This window comes from Eptesicus fuscus, chromosome 18 (genome assembly GCF_027574615.1).
Source record: "Eptesicus fuscus isolate TK198812 chromosome 18, DD_ASM_mEF_20220401, whole genome shotgun sequence".
NCBI classification, from domain to species: Eukaryota; Metazoa; Chordata; class Mammalia; order Chiroptera; family Vespertilionidae; genus Eptesicus; species Eptesicus fuscus.
Window position 1 is genome coordinate 17443878 of NC_072490.1, and position 14568 is coordinate 17458445.

Below are 14568 nucleotides of genomic sequence, written 5' to 3' on the forward strand. Positions count from 1 at the left end.
TATACTGTGCTCTTTACTTACTGAAAAAATGCATTGGCCATGACCTTTCAATTAACTTTACAGCTTAATAATTAAAAACTGTAAAACCAATGATTGATTGTCATAGTCTAGTCACATACAAGAGAGTTAGCAAAACATTTTAAAACAGGATTTTTCATAAATTTTGAGTATAGTATAACTTTTACTGAAGTATATACAGAAAAATGCACAAATTATAAGTGTACAGCTGAACAGATTTTTACAAATTGAGCACCCATGTAATCATCAACCAGATAAGAAATAGACTTGCATACATCTGGTATTGGCTAGAAATTATTGCTGGTGGTGTGATTACTATTATATTGTCAGACTTATTTTAAGGTATCTCTTGATTAATCTCCCAAAATTAAATAATGAACAATGGAAATATAATGTCTATAATTAGAGGCCAGGTGAAAAGCTCTGTAATAAACATAAAGAAAGTACAATAGACTGTCCCTTTCCCTTAGGGAGTTTAAAGTTGACTCACTATAAAGTATTTTATTTACTTTTTAATAAATATATTCTTATAAAGTATTTAAAATGAAGGTCTAAGGCCGTGGTCGGCAAACTGTGGCTTGCGAGCCACATGCAGCTCTTTAGCCCCTTGAGTGTGGCTCTTCCACAAAATACCACGGCCTGGGCGAGTCTGTTTTGAAGAAGTAGCGTTAGAAGAAGTTTAAGTTAAAAAAATTTGGCTCTCAAAAGAAATTTCAATCGTTGTACTGTTGATATTTGGCTCTGTTGACTAATGAGTTTGCCGACCACTGGTCTAAGGTGATAATGTAATGAAAAGTGCTTGAAAGGAAAATAACCCATCACGATATCAATATCGACAGTTCTAAACTAATTTAAGTTTTATATCTACTTTTTCTAAATTTGCAACTCATTTCTCCAATAAAGAAATATGTCTAAAAGGAGTGAATTATCCTCAGTAACTTTGTTTGCTTGTTAATTTATCCAGAATCTTTAGCAGGCAGTTGGAAGTGTTGGTTCAGCCATAAAATTACAAGATCTAAATTCAACAAATCATTCAAATCACTGCTGATGCAGTGCAAGTTATAAGTATAAATGTAAATGAAGCCAGTTTTAAAAAGCTAATTTAATTCACAGCTGTTCTCAATTTAAAACATTGATATTATTTAGGTCTTCATTTCTTTTTCTTTTTATGGATGGGTGTGCTTCCTCTTGTATGGCATATAAGTTGATTAAACTTTAAAAATATGAATTGGGTCATATGCTCAGATTGTTTCCCCTTTTGAAATTTTTAAAAAATGTCTCTTATTACTGAAGACCATATTAGAGGCATGGATTTAAAATGTCATTTTCCTCTTTAGAAATAGATGTTTATTTTAAAAGTAAATTGAAAAATGTCAGTCCTAAAAATTTATGGAACTATACCTCGAAATGAGTTGGTGATATCCGGTGATTTCTGGAAAGAATAGTTTCATCTTAATCTTAGACTTAAAAGATTTCGTGAAATATTAATGTCATTCTTACTCCAGATTGTTCAGTTGCATACATGGTATGTTCAGTAACATACATATTTCTTTTCCCTTTTGCAGTTAGTTATCCTTGTAAAATATAGATACTGCTACTTTAAATTTTATTTCCATTTGGCTATGTCGATTCTGAAATATCTTTGTTGTTACATGCTTGTTTTGAAGCAAATACACTAACTTATAATACCAATATCTAAAAAGAATAAACTGCTTTTATTTTACTTTTTTGACAGTAATGAGTCATAGGTTCTACTATGGAATTATCTTATTTATACATCCAATGTTACTGTTTTGTAATTCTGACAGTGATTACAAATACACATATATAATTACTTTTTCTTTCCTTCTCTAAGATACATATTTTTAGTGATTTTTGTACATTCAAAGTTTTTATATTGTTTAATACCTAATACCCAATGCTGAACAAAAAAAGCATTCCCTACTCTCCTGAGTGATTAGTAAATATTGTATCAAGACATTAACACAGACTGGAGCAGTGGTCTGCATTGATTGTTTCAGAATCCCCAGACCCTCTCCTACCTTAGCGTTACCAGGAAAGGACACTCTGATGAGATGGCTTTAGGTTTAGGCTTGAAGGATGAGAGAGAATCAAAGATATGGGAAGTAGAAAGAACAGCTTTCCAGACAGTGGAAACAGCATGTGTCAAGGCACTGGGGCAGAAACGAATTGGATCTTTTTGAGGAACTAAAGGAAAAGTAATATGGTGAGAGCAAAGAGACAAAGGGCAGAGTGACATGAGATCTGGTTGGAAAAGTAGGCAGGGGACAGATCATGCAAGGAAAGGTTTAGAGTTTCAGTACAGTGAAAGTCAATGGAGTGAGTTAAGCAAGGAAATAACATCACAATTGACATCTTTAAAAAACCACTTTCATTACTATGTGAAGCTTGAACAGGAGAAATAAAACTTGAAAGCTGGGAATTAATTTCAAGAGACAGTTATACTAGTCCAGTTAGAAAACGATTATGGTGGAAATGAAGAAAAATAAATGAATTTAGGTGAACTTTCAAAATCACAAAAATATAAGTCAGAGCTATTATTTATACTTCTCGTTTTCTGTCCTGTAGCAGTTGTGCTATATCAACATTATACTGATCATGTTTAACCTATAAGATATTTTCTGAATTTCTAATGGCACCAATTTTTCATTTTCATGTTGAAGGAATCTCTTACCACTATACATAGCAATCTCTCTCCCTCTTCTCCCATCCTCTCTCTCCCACTCCCCATATACATATACAATCTATAGTCTTTCTTTACCTTGAAAAACTAATTCCGTTTTCCTTTTTAAGAAAAAGGAAGCCATGTTCATCCCCTCTGAAAATGAGAAGATTTCTAAACAGCTTCACCTTTGTTATAATATTGTGAAAGATCATTATGTTCGAGTTTCAAATAATAATCAAACCACTTCTGGATGGGAAAATGGTGTATGGAAAATGGAATCCATATTCAGAAAAGTTGAAACAGACTGGAACATGGTAACTTAATGCAGGAAACTGTTTAAAACCCTTGTCGTTGTTTAAGCATATGATTGGTTTCATTTTTCAGTTGTGCATGATGTGAAAACTGATATGTCAAAATTACTTTTAGTATTCCTTAAACCTGTAAAAGAAAATTGTGTTCCCAACATTTAATCAAGAGATCATAAGAAATTTGTGGATTTATAACAAGGAAGTGATTTCATTAGAGGTTGAATTTAAAGCTTTCATTGGGAAAAGTAATCAAGTATATGACCAATCCATGCGACTAATTTTTGCATAAATATATAAGGTATATTGTTATTTAACTTCTTCACAAGTATGTATTGATAGCCTACTAAGGTGGACTATAATGGAATATAGCATGTAGTTCAAAGTCCCAAGAGCTAACCATTTAATACACCTTCATTGCATAACAATATGAATGGTTGAGAAGTAATATTAGTTATTTCTACTCTGTCTTAAAGAATAAAGAAATGGATTGCTAGGACTATAGCAGTTCCCATATGCTAACTTGTATATTGTTGTCCCATTATCTGTAACAAGTAAGAGGCTTTGCTTTTAGTCTGCCCTATCCCTTAGACAAGCACCAAAAATAAACTCAAAGTTATTCAAATGACCTCACTAGATCTAACCATGTTACTGATATATTTTCATAGGAGTTAATGAACTTAATAGGGAGTTTTTAAAGTTAACTTGACAAATGTTTGAATGGGAAGGGAATTGTTCACTTGTAAGACCTTGGATAGATTAAAGATTAACAGCATCTACTATATGCTTATCATTGTTCTAGGCAGTAATCAGAGTACAGAAGGCATGCAGAAATGAGGTCCCTGCTTTTTTTCTAATCATAAGTTTATATTTTAAAACTTACCTTGGTGATCTTTTTGTATTAAACCAAGAATAGCTTATAGCATTATTAAAATTGTAGATTTAGGATCTTCCTTTTTTTAGTCAAAGAAGGGCATATAAAATGAAATATAAAATTTTAAATTTCAAGATATGAATCTGTATTTGAATATGAATCTGTAATCAATTATATAGTTGATGAGGGCACTGAACAACTTCTTGGAGACTACCCTTAGCCAAAAATATTTTCTGAACAGAAAGCAGGATAGAATAGATATGTTTTTATTCAAGGACTAAACTAGTCTAGCATGCCATTCTTCCTAACCAGTAGTGTGAATGGAGAAAGTAATGGTAGAGGAAACAATGCTGTGTTGCAGAAGATGTGACATGCTGAGAAACAGGTCTGTTGTATGGCATATTTCTTCTTTAGTTACTCATTGGTTCATCGGCAAACATTTACTGAGTGCCTGTTGTGCTAGGCATTGTTAGCTACACGGGAAAAAAAGATGGGAGGTACAATGTCTTCTTTCACAGTCTAACGGGAAACTGAAGCATAAATAGCCATCTTAACCACGATGAAGAGTACTATAATAAGGATATCAACACATTGCCATGGAGACACCGAGGAGGGAGTAATTAGCTCTGGCTGTGGGAATTGGGCAAAGCTCCACAGAGCAGGCAGCATTTGAGCTGGACGCTGAAGGATGAGTAGGTGTTCATAAGGCAAGGGAAGAGCGTATGGCTAGAGAGGCTGTATTGTATAAAAAGATTTAAGTAATGTAAATGAGATGCAAAGACCGTTACATGAAAAACAGGCTCCTACTCAAGTAAAGTTTATGCCTTGATATGCTTTTATGAAGGGCATCTTTTTAGAAGTTGAATGAGTCAGTTCTCAGTTACAGTATTTAGTGCCCAATGAAGAAAAATATTAGAATCTTAACTATATTGTAGAGACTAATAACTCAGAAGTAATATATTTCCACTAAAACTTGAATTTCCCCCCTAAATTAGCATTTTTTAGTTCTGTACTAGCATGTCCCCAGTTAGAAATTCTCTAGCTCTACTAAATAGAAAAAGCCTATTTCTTTTGTTGTTTTTTTTTAATTTTATGTGCCAATTATAGTTGACATTCAATATTATTTTATACTAGAGGCCCAGTGCACAAATTCGTGCATGGGTGGGGTCCCTTGGCCTGGTAGGCAATCAGGACCCATCGGGGCCAGCTGCCTGGGGGGGAGGGACCGTGGGAGATTGGCCAGCTGCAGAAGGTTGGCTGTGGGAGCGCACTGACCACCAGTATCACTAATCTTACTAATCTAAACAGTTGGCCCATGTGTCTTTCTCCTACACTAATCTATGCTCTCCTTGACACTTGCCTCTTAACATTATATCCCAAGTGCCAAGTGCAATGTCTTACAATGTGCATGTTTACTGAATGATGAAATGAATTAATTCTTGACATAATGCCGTACATCAAAAAGTGCTCTAGCAACAAAGAGAATGAAAAATTGCTCAAAAATGCAAAGTATCTAAAAATAGCTAAGTCTGAATGAAGACATGGTTTATTGTGGTGGTCTGCACAGCCCTAAGGTGATATAAAATGTATGCCATATACACTCAATCATTCTTTCTTACATTCACCAAACTTTACTATGAACTTTTTTTTTATATATAAGATACTATGATAAATATATGAATACTAAGAGTAGTACAAAAGTGAGTAGAAAAAGACAAGGTCTCTGCCCAGGTAATAAATTTATAATCTAGTAGGCGAGGACAAATAATCTCTTCTCACACATATTTGTTGAAAAGATTCATGAAGAGGTACACAGTGTAGTAAGTCAATAAAGGGAGAAATTAGTCCAGTTAGCTAGGACTGGAGGGAGTAAGGCTTAAGCCAAGTTCTAAGGACAAGAATAAGTTAATCTAACAGAAAGGATAGTAAAGAAAGTTCTATGGAGAGGGCAGAGGGCGGGGCAACTACAAGCAGAGAAGCAGGGGTGCAGCACAGTACAAGGCGAGGCCAGAGAGAAAGACACTTGAGCTGTTTCTTGCCCTGAGAGCATTTAGTAATGATCAGGGTTTTTAAAAAGTATTTATGGCAACCACACAAAGAACATTTTTTAAAAATATATTTTATTGATTTTTTACAGAGAGGAAGGGAGAGGGATAGAGAGTTAGAAACATCGATGAGAGAAAAACATTGATTCATCTGCCTCCTGCACACTCCCTACTGGGGATGTGCCCACAACCAAGGTACATGCCCTTGACTGGAATAGAACCTCGGACCCTTCAGTCCTCAGGCCGATGCTCTATCCACTGAGCCAAACAGGTTAGGGCGAGAACATTTTTGAAGGGACCAGGGCAGATGCAGGGAGACTAGTTTGGGAATCTATTAATAACACTTGTTATCACTTGCCTCCTAAAAAGTGTCCCTGACTTAGCTTTTTATATTCCTTTCAAATTCACACATCACTGAAAAACGTACTTGCTAAGTAGTACAATGCAGTAAGTCCCTGTGCTCCTGGGAGGCTACCTCTTTCAGAGAATAAAAATCTGTTCTAAATACACAAGAGCAGGCTGCATGTGATCTGTCTAGATTCCAGGATGGAGATTACGCAGGAAAGGTGTGGTGAGGAATAGGCATGAGAAATAGTCAAGGGGAAGGTACTAAATACAAATTGATAGTTACAAAATAGTCACGGGGATGCAAAGTACAGCCTAGGAAATATAGTCAATAACATTGTATTAACTAAGTATGGTTCCAGGTGGGTAATAGATTTATTGGGAGGGTCACTTTTGTAAATGATACAAATATCTGATCACTATGCTGTACACCTGAAACCAGTCTATATATATATATATATAAATATATATATATATATATAAAGCCTAAGTGACCATTACAACCAGTCGACTGAATGACCACTGGACTGGTCGCTATGATGCTCACTGACCACCAGGGGGCAGACACTTAATGCAGGAGCTGCCCCCTGGTGGTCAGTGCGCTCCCACAGCCAACCTCCTGCAGCCAACCTCCCGTGGTCTCTCCCCCAGCTGACTGGCTCCAGGGCAGAAAGAGAGTTTCTGGGTGGAAGGGGAAGGGTGTTTGGGGACATGAGAAAGAGCATGTGCAAAAGCGCTGAGGAGAGTCGCCCTAGTCGGCTTGGCTCAGTGGATAGAGCGTCAGCCTACGGACTGAAGGGTCCCAGGTTCGATTCCGGCCAGGGGCACATGCCTGGGTTGTGGGCTCGATCCCCCGTGGGGGGTGTGCAGAAGGCAGCCTATCAATGATTCTCTCTCATCATTGATGTTTCTATCTATCTCTCCTCCCTTCCTCTCTGAAATCAATAAAGAAATATATTTTTTTAGAAAACAAACGCTGAGGAGAGAAACACCTGATATCTAGGGAAGAATAAGTAGTAGGGAATATGGAGCAGAACAGTGAGAAATGAGAAGAGAGAGGTAAACAGTTGTCAGGTCCCAGAGACTTTGATTACCTTGCGATGATGTAATAAGAATCCATGGAAGTTCAGGCAAGGGAAGGATGTGATCACACTAGTGATCCAGAGGAAATTCCAGAGGCTCCAAATGGAAAAAAATCAGAAGCATAGTATAGAGAGATGACAGTGGAGACTGGTAGTGACTCATGTTTGATTTCTGTGATGAAATAGAATAACCCAAAATAAGGTTCATGAACAATACCAATTTACCAGCATTAAATTAAAATCTCTTGAAATGCAGCTGCTCTGCAGGATATCTGTAGCAATGTCTGCTGTACAGTGAACTTAATTAGAGTTAATCCTAGCAGCCTAAGCAGAAGAATGACTTTAAGAGCACACTAGAGAACAACTTCAAATAGTGTAGTACAAACTGAGCTTCCAGGAATCCATAGTAACCAGTAGACCAGCCTGGCATGTAGTAATCCGAAAATCTCTAAGTGAAGATCTTCTGTAGAATGTGAACTACCTAAAAAAGCTGACATGCAAATTGCTCTCAGTCTTGAAACTAGTGGTTACAGACACAACCCAAAGAGCAAAGTTTCATTTGTGTACATTGTATAACTTAGACCCTAAGTCACAGACACATAGTCTTGTTCCTGCCCACAGGTTGTGATGTGCCTGCATGTTCTTACAGATGCCAAAGAGGGGCAAGGGTGGGTCACTTTGGGGTGCTAGATTTCAGTCTGCAGGGGGAAACTCCATGACGTCAGTAATACCACTGCTGCTAAAATAGGGGTAGCAGCACTCACCTCTTAGTAGTCCCATAAGTTGCACAAACAAGTATATAGAACTATACATAATAAAGACACCTATGAATTTAAAAAGACAACAGGCAAAAGTTGTCTAAAATAACTTAAAGGAGTTAGGAACACCCAACAGTTACCCAAAAAATAAGCTTTTTTGGGGGGTTGGGGGGTCTCAACCAAAAAAAAAATGAATATTTGAAAGTATAATATATTGTTCTAAATAAATTAAAATTATTCATTCTGTTGGTATTAACACATAGGACCATTTTGGAGGTTTATGTAAATCCTATTGTTTTGGTGCATTTCAAATTACCAAACTAAGTATGCATATTCTTGATAACTTCCTGGCACCTCTAAAAATGCTGAGTTAAAATAAATTGGTTAAAATGCTCCAGACAGACTGTATTATGTGAAAAAGATAATATGAATTTTCAGTATAAATAGTGTCTGTTTTATCTGCATATACTGTTTCTTACCCTGAGACCTTTTATTTGCTCACAATGTGTTTGACAGTTTAAGCATTTAAGAATTCAATGATGATCCATTTTATCCTTTAACTATTGAGACTCTTAAAAGCTGATGCCCTCAGGGTTAAAAAATGTAAGTCATCTCACATTTTAGGCAGTCCTCTCACATATGTTCAACAACTATTATAAACCTCCTGTGACAGTTAAAACCACAATTCTGGCCCAGAGCCACATGGTATAATGAAGACAGTTGTTGGGGTAAGCTAGAAATTTGAAATTAAGCTGACTTCAGCCTATCATACTTTATAGCCACACTTTTGAGGGAACATTTAAAACTACTGAGCCCTGAAAATCTATTACATGGAAGTATTTACCAATAAATGAATTTGAATGTATTTCTGTATTAATATTACTTTCCCCCAGTTTTTTAGTTCTTTAGAACTCTCTTTCTTCCTGTAACCCTGTTGTTTGGCTCATCTTTTCCAGATAATGTCATTACTAGCCACTTCTTTGAAGGAGTAATTAGGCCAGGGGTCCTCAAACTTTTTAAACAGCGGGCCAGTTCGCTGTCCCTCAGACCGTTGGAGGGCCGGACTATAGTTTAAAAAAACTATGAACAAATTCCTATGCACACTGCACATATCTTATTTTGAAGTAAAAAAACAAAACAGCAAAACACCCGCATGTGGCCCGCGGGCCATAGTTTGAGGACGCCTGAATTAGGCTATGGATAGTCAGTAGTTTCCAACAGGTGAAATTAATGACCTCTAGGAAGCATGGGTGCAATCCTGAGCCCCAGGTTCTCCTTACAAATGAGAAGAGCATGCTGTAGGAACACATGAACATTAGAGGATGTTATAGTGAGGCTTCCCTGAACCTCAGTGGAGCAGTTGACAATTACATACATCTAGATTTGCCATCCAGAACAATTGTTGATTATACACATACGATAGGCCTGGCGCACCAAATTCATGCATGGGTATGGTCCCTAGGCCTGGCCTGCGATCAGGGCCATCTTCCCTGGCTGCCGGCAGCCGGCCCCGCCCCTGCCGCCACCCACCCCCGGTTCCCTGTTCACCATCAGTTTCGGGGAGAGAAACCAAGAGGTTGGCCGCTCCCGCCTGCTTGCCAGGCCCGCCCCCGCACCTCAGGTGGCCCTCTGTGGGGGGGGCAACTGGCAGGGTGGGGGCCTTGACCTGGCACCACCTGTGTCCGCCACCACCCATCCCGTTTCCTGTTCCCCATCAGGCAATCAGAGCCTGCGGGCCAGGGGAAGGGACTGAGAGGTTGGCCTGCAGGCCCCCATTGGGTGATCAGGGCCTGCGGGCTGGGGGCAGCTCCTGCATTGAGCAGCTGCCCCCTGGTGATCAGTGTGCTTCATAGTGACTGGTCATTCTGCCGTTCAGTCTATTTGCATATTACCCTTTTATTATATAGGATATTCTGAGGAGTTCAAATCATTTTCTTTGGGGGGTGATTATTTAGTTGTTTTATAATCTCCAGCTCACTGATTTTAAAAACTTTAAAGTTAAATTAACTGACATATTTAGTCTGGAGGAAAAATATCCATAAGTTGCCAAATTGAATAGAATATCAATAGAATGCTAGCAGTGATTTTTCACTTGATGACTAAAGACATGCAGTAGGATTTTCATGCAGATGTGTGTTATAAGGTACTTTCAACTATTGGCCCCTGAGAAGTAGATTTGACATTTCTAAAAGAATATGTTTGTGTATACAATTTTTTTATTACTTAAATACTATTTATAAAATCCTTTGAATTCAGAACCTCTGCCCCCAGAGAGCTATGATATGGTTAAGTTAGGTCATACAAGTATGCCAAAAATAAAATAGTTACATTTGAGTAAGGGAATATTGGTAGTTCAAGGTGAGATAAAATTTGGGAGGACTATGAAAGCTAAGAGTTTGGATTTAATGCAAGAGCTGGGTGCTGGCACGAAGATGAGTGTAAAGTCATGACTAGTGGTAAATGCAGTATAAATGGAGAAGCCGCCCCCCCCCCCATATTCATTTAAAAAAATGCATAGATCATTTTGGGGGCTCTTTAGTCATAATGATTAAAGAGTTAGATCCTTAGGGGTTTGAGCCTGGGTGAATGCAGTTACCTGTTAAAGACGATGGCTGTGGAAGTCAGTTTTTATGTAATCATTTTGAAGAGTTGGATGAAACTAGAAACTATAGCAGGAGATAAGCTGGAAGCAGCCAATAATCTTGGATGCCTTAACTAGTATATATTTAAAGTGGTAAGGGGCATTTGATGGTGAAGGAATGGGGAGCGAACTATTTAGGAGGCAAGCATGGATATTACCTTTTGTTAAAACATTACTTAGCTCTTCCATTCTCTCTAAAAATCAATGGAAAAATATCCTCGGTGGGGATTAACAAAAACAAACAAACAAAAATAAATAAATAAAGGTGATTAAAACAAAACAAAACAAAACCAAAAAAAAAAAAAACATTACTTAGCAGTGGCTGAGGTATTTTTATTTATTTATAGGATATGGCCCATCTCACTCTAGGAAAGCTTATCTGAAAATCCAGGCTTTGAAAAGAAGACAATTTAAGAAATAATTGCATTTAAAATGATTCTTTATTTCAGCAGGTTTCATCATAAAATTTATTTTAAATAGCTGAACTTATTAATTTAAAAAATATGACTTACCAAAATTTGGTTAGCATGCAGCCCTTTAGGGCTATACTTGTTGGGCTACCTGTATTCAAATAATATCTTTCGAAGATACTATAGGAAAAACTGTTAATAAAAAGTTTTAAATGTTAGTAGTAAAAATGTTTTCAGTGGGGAAAATTAGGTTTTTTAATAACCATTTGTACATAGTACTCTGTGAAAATAAGACTTTGACTATATGTGTTTTATACACTATTTAATTTTTTCTGACAATTCCTTTTTTTCCTCCTACTTTGTAGGTGTATTTAGCTCGAAAGGAAGGATCATCTCATGCTCATATTTCCTGGAAGTTTGAGTGTGGGTCAGTTGGCCTAAAACTAGATAGCATTACCATTAGAACAAGTAGTCAAACCTTTCAGACTGGAACAATACAGTGGAAACTGCGATCTGATACAGCACAAGTAGAACTGTCCGGCGGTAAGCATTTGACCAGAGAATTAATCATGAAGTGTGTATTTAACACTCTAAAGAGTAATTGTACTTACTTGAGATGTAGTTTTGAGTTTTTTATACCCAAGAGTTATTCATACTATTGCAGAAAAAAATTAATTAAAACCTGTATAACCTCATTCTAATAGAAGGGCTTATGTTTTTTATTTTGAAACAGATGGAAGAATAATTATCATTTCTTTGTTTCAAAGGACACATTTCCTCCATAAAGAATAATTTGTTTTTATATTTATTTTTTAAGGGTTGATTTTTACCTACAAGTGTATAAAATGCATCCCAAAACTCTTTGTTATGTTATTTAAGTTTCCAAAGCAAAGTGTTATTTTTTTCCCTCCAACAGATAAAATTCTTCGCTCCTATCATGATTTTTCTGGTGCCACAGAAGTTATTTTGGAAGCAGAATTAAGCAGAGGAGATGGTGTTGTTGCTTGGCAACATACTCAACTATTTAGACAAAGCTTAAAGGACCAAGAAGAAAATTGTTTGGAGATAATTATAAAATTCAGTGACCTTTGAGAACCTGAATATTATAGAAAAGCTGGCAATAATCAAGGACTTACCATGTTTTAGATTAGTCTGCTGGTTCAGTGCATGCTTAGTGGGCAATTTACTCTGCTAGCATATTTCTTTGCTGGTTATCCATCATGTAACCCTCATGGAAATATATCTTTGTACTATGGATCATAATTAAACCTTGAATTAAAAGCTCCCTTCCATATGTGACTGTAATTTGGAGTAAAGTCTCATTGCCCCAATGTGAGATTTTAATCTAAAAAGTATAAGCATAGTTTAAAAGTAAAATGAAGATATTCATGATTAAATGCTGTTCATGATTATGATAAAAGTTTAAGCTAGTAATAGTAACTTGATATTTTATGATTAGCTATTAATTTCTTCATAAGTTAATTGAATCAGGTTTCCTAAGATTTTTAATTTTTAATAACAGTGAAAGTGTAGTATCTCATAAGTTATAATGCATGAAAATTTTTATGATTGTAAATACATAGGCATTTAAGAAATAAATTGAATTATTTTGCTTTATATCTTTTTAGTGGTTACTTTGCCTAAATAAAATCTTTAATAAGTATGCAAACCATTGAAAACTGCTTGAATAGACAAGAGTTATGAAAACATTGACTGCATAAATTTATATACATTATAAATCCATAATATGTAGACTCATCAGAAAATGTTTTACTTTTGATTTTTCTTTTGACTATTTTTATCTACCTCATTGAATAAACTATCTTGACTTTGAAACTATGTAACTGTATTATACAGTATTTATATGCTATATCAAGAGTTGTTTGTAAGTGTTCCATATAACCTCTCCAATTAAATTTAGTGAACATTTATTAGCGTGTGTGTGCAAAAGCATTGTGATTGCACTGTGAAGGAGACAGTGTAAAAAAGCCCCCGTCCTCTAAATGCCTTTGTGATGTTCGGCAAAGTTCTCAATTTTTCATACCAGAAAAGTACCTTCTTGGAGATTCTCATCCTGTGCAATTCAGTAAGCTTGTGTATGCATTATAAAATCCATACTATCATTCTGGAATAGAGGTTTTCTATTTCCTCTTTAATTGTAGTCAAACTCAGTTGAAGATCACTTTCTTGATAAAAAGTTTCATTTCAAGAAAAGTAGTTTGTGCATCTAGAGTTATTAATGTGGTTTAATATTAGAAAGTTTTCAGGAATTCTTGGACTCCTGAGTTAATTATAGCATTGTATGGTGGCCAAATACATGAAATTGGAGATTTGATTTTTATCTGTCTTAAGGTGTCTGGTATTGGCACATGAGTATGTTGATGATCAGGTGAATAAACCCTCTTAACCCCTTCAGAGAAACGGGAAGATCAACAAGCAGTTTTATAAATCTATACATATAAAAGCCTAAGCAACTGGCCGACCGGTAGCTATGACACGCACTGACCACCAGGGGGAAGGCGCTCAACGCAGGAATGGAAACCATAGGCATGGAAACATGGAACAGACTGATGAATCTCAGAGGGGAGGAAGGAGGGTGAGAAGAAATTAATTAAAGATCTTATATGCATTCTAGAGGCCTGGTGCACAGATTCATGCACCAGTGGGGTCCCTCTGCCTGGCCTCTGCCCTCTCGCAATCTGGGTTCCTTTGGGGGATGTCGGAGAGCCGGTTTTGGCTCCATCCCCACAGGCCAGGCCGAGGGACCCATGAGTGCATGAATCCATGCACCAGGCCTCTAGTATAATAATAAAAATGTGGGAATTCAACTGGTTATACTTCATCTGCGAAAAGGATACATCCTTACTGTGGCTTTAAGCAGGAAAAGGATGTGCTATATGTTACAGAGTTGAACTAAGAGTTTCAACCCCAATTCATGTTATTACATATTTTATTATACAGAAAAGGTTGGAAATAGTACAGAAGGTGTGGAACAAAACAGTTCTCAATAATGTGTCAAGCTAAGGGACAGGAATCTGGTCAGGCAACAGTAACTTAGCAAAGAAGGGCCCTTGGTGCCGACATACTCAATAAACAGGCACTAATACGAGGGTTCACTTTTTATAGCAATCATTCGGTCTGTTGTGACTGAAGAGTGGATGTGAAGCACTGAGGAAGTAACTGCACCACGTCCTTGAAACATGTTGTGATTGATTAGCCTGCTGCCATTGCTCATTTTTTTAAAAGAATTTATGCTTTGGATTCAGGTCGGATCCCGTCATGATGAATTTTACAGAGTCTGTTTTTTGTTACAGTGGTATGTTATTTGTTTTGTTTTTTTAAATAAGTCCTTTGCTGGAAATCACATTCTCAAGAGACAATATCTGATGCTCTGATCAGTTTAC

At 36.6% G+C, this 14568-nt stretch overlaps 1 protein-coding gene across 2 annotated transcripts in view; it reads left to right on the plus strand.

Moving 5' to 3' along the window:
- The window catches only part of NGLY1 (N-glycanase 1), a 43534-nt gene extending 31085 nt beyond the window's left edge, over positions 1-12449 (plus strand). The window contains exons 10-12 of one of the 2 annotated variants that reach the window (XM_054729460.1): positions 2833-3018; positions 11530-11707; positions 12081-12449. In XM_054729460.1, the coding sequence (XP_054585435.1) occupies positions 2833-3018; positions 11530-11707; positions 12081-12256 (540 nt within the window). In that variant the 3' untranslated portion in view covers positions 12257-12449. The remainder of the gene's footprint in view (positions 1-2832; positions 3019-11529; positions 11708-12080) is intronic. The other variant, XM_054729461.1, reaches the window with a different exon arrangement.
- The last annotated feature ends 2119 nt before the right edge of the window (positions 12450-14568 follow it).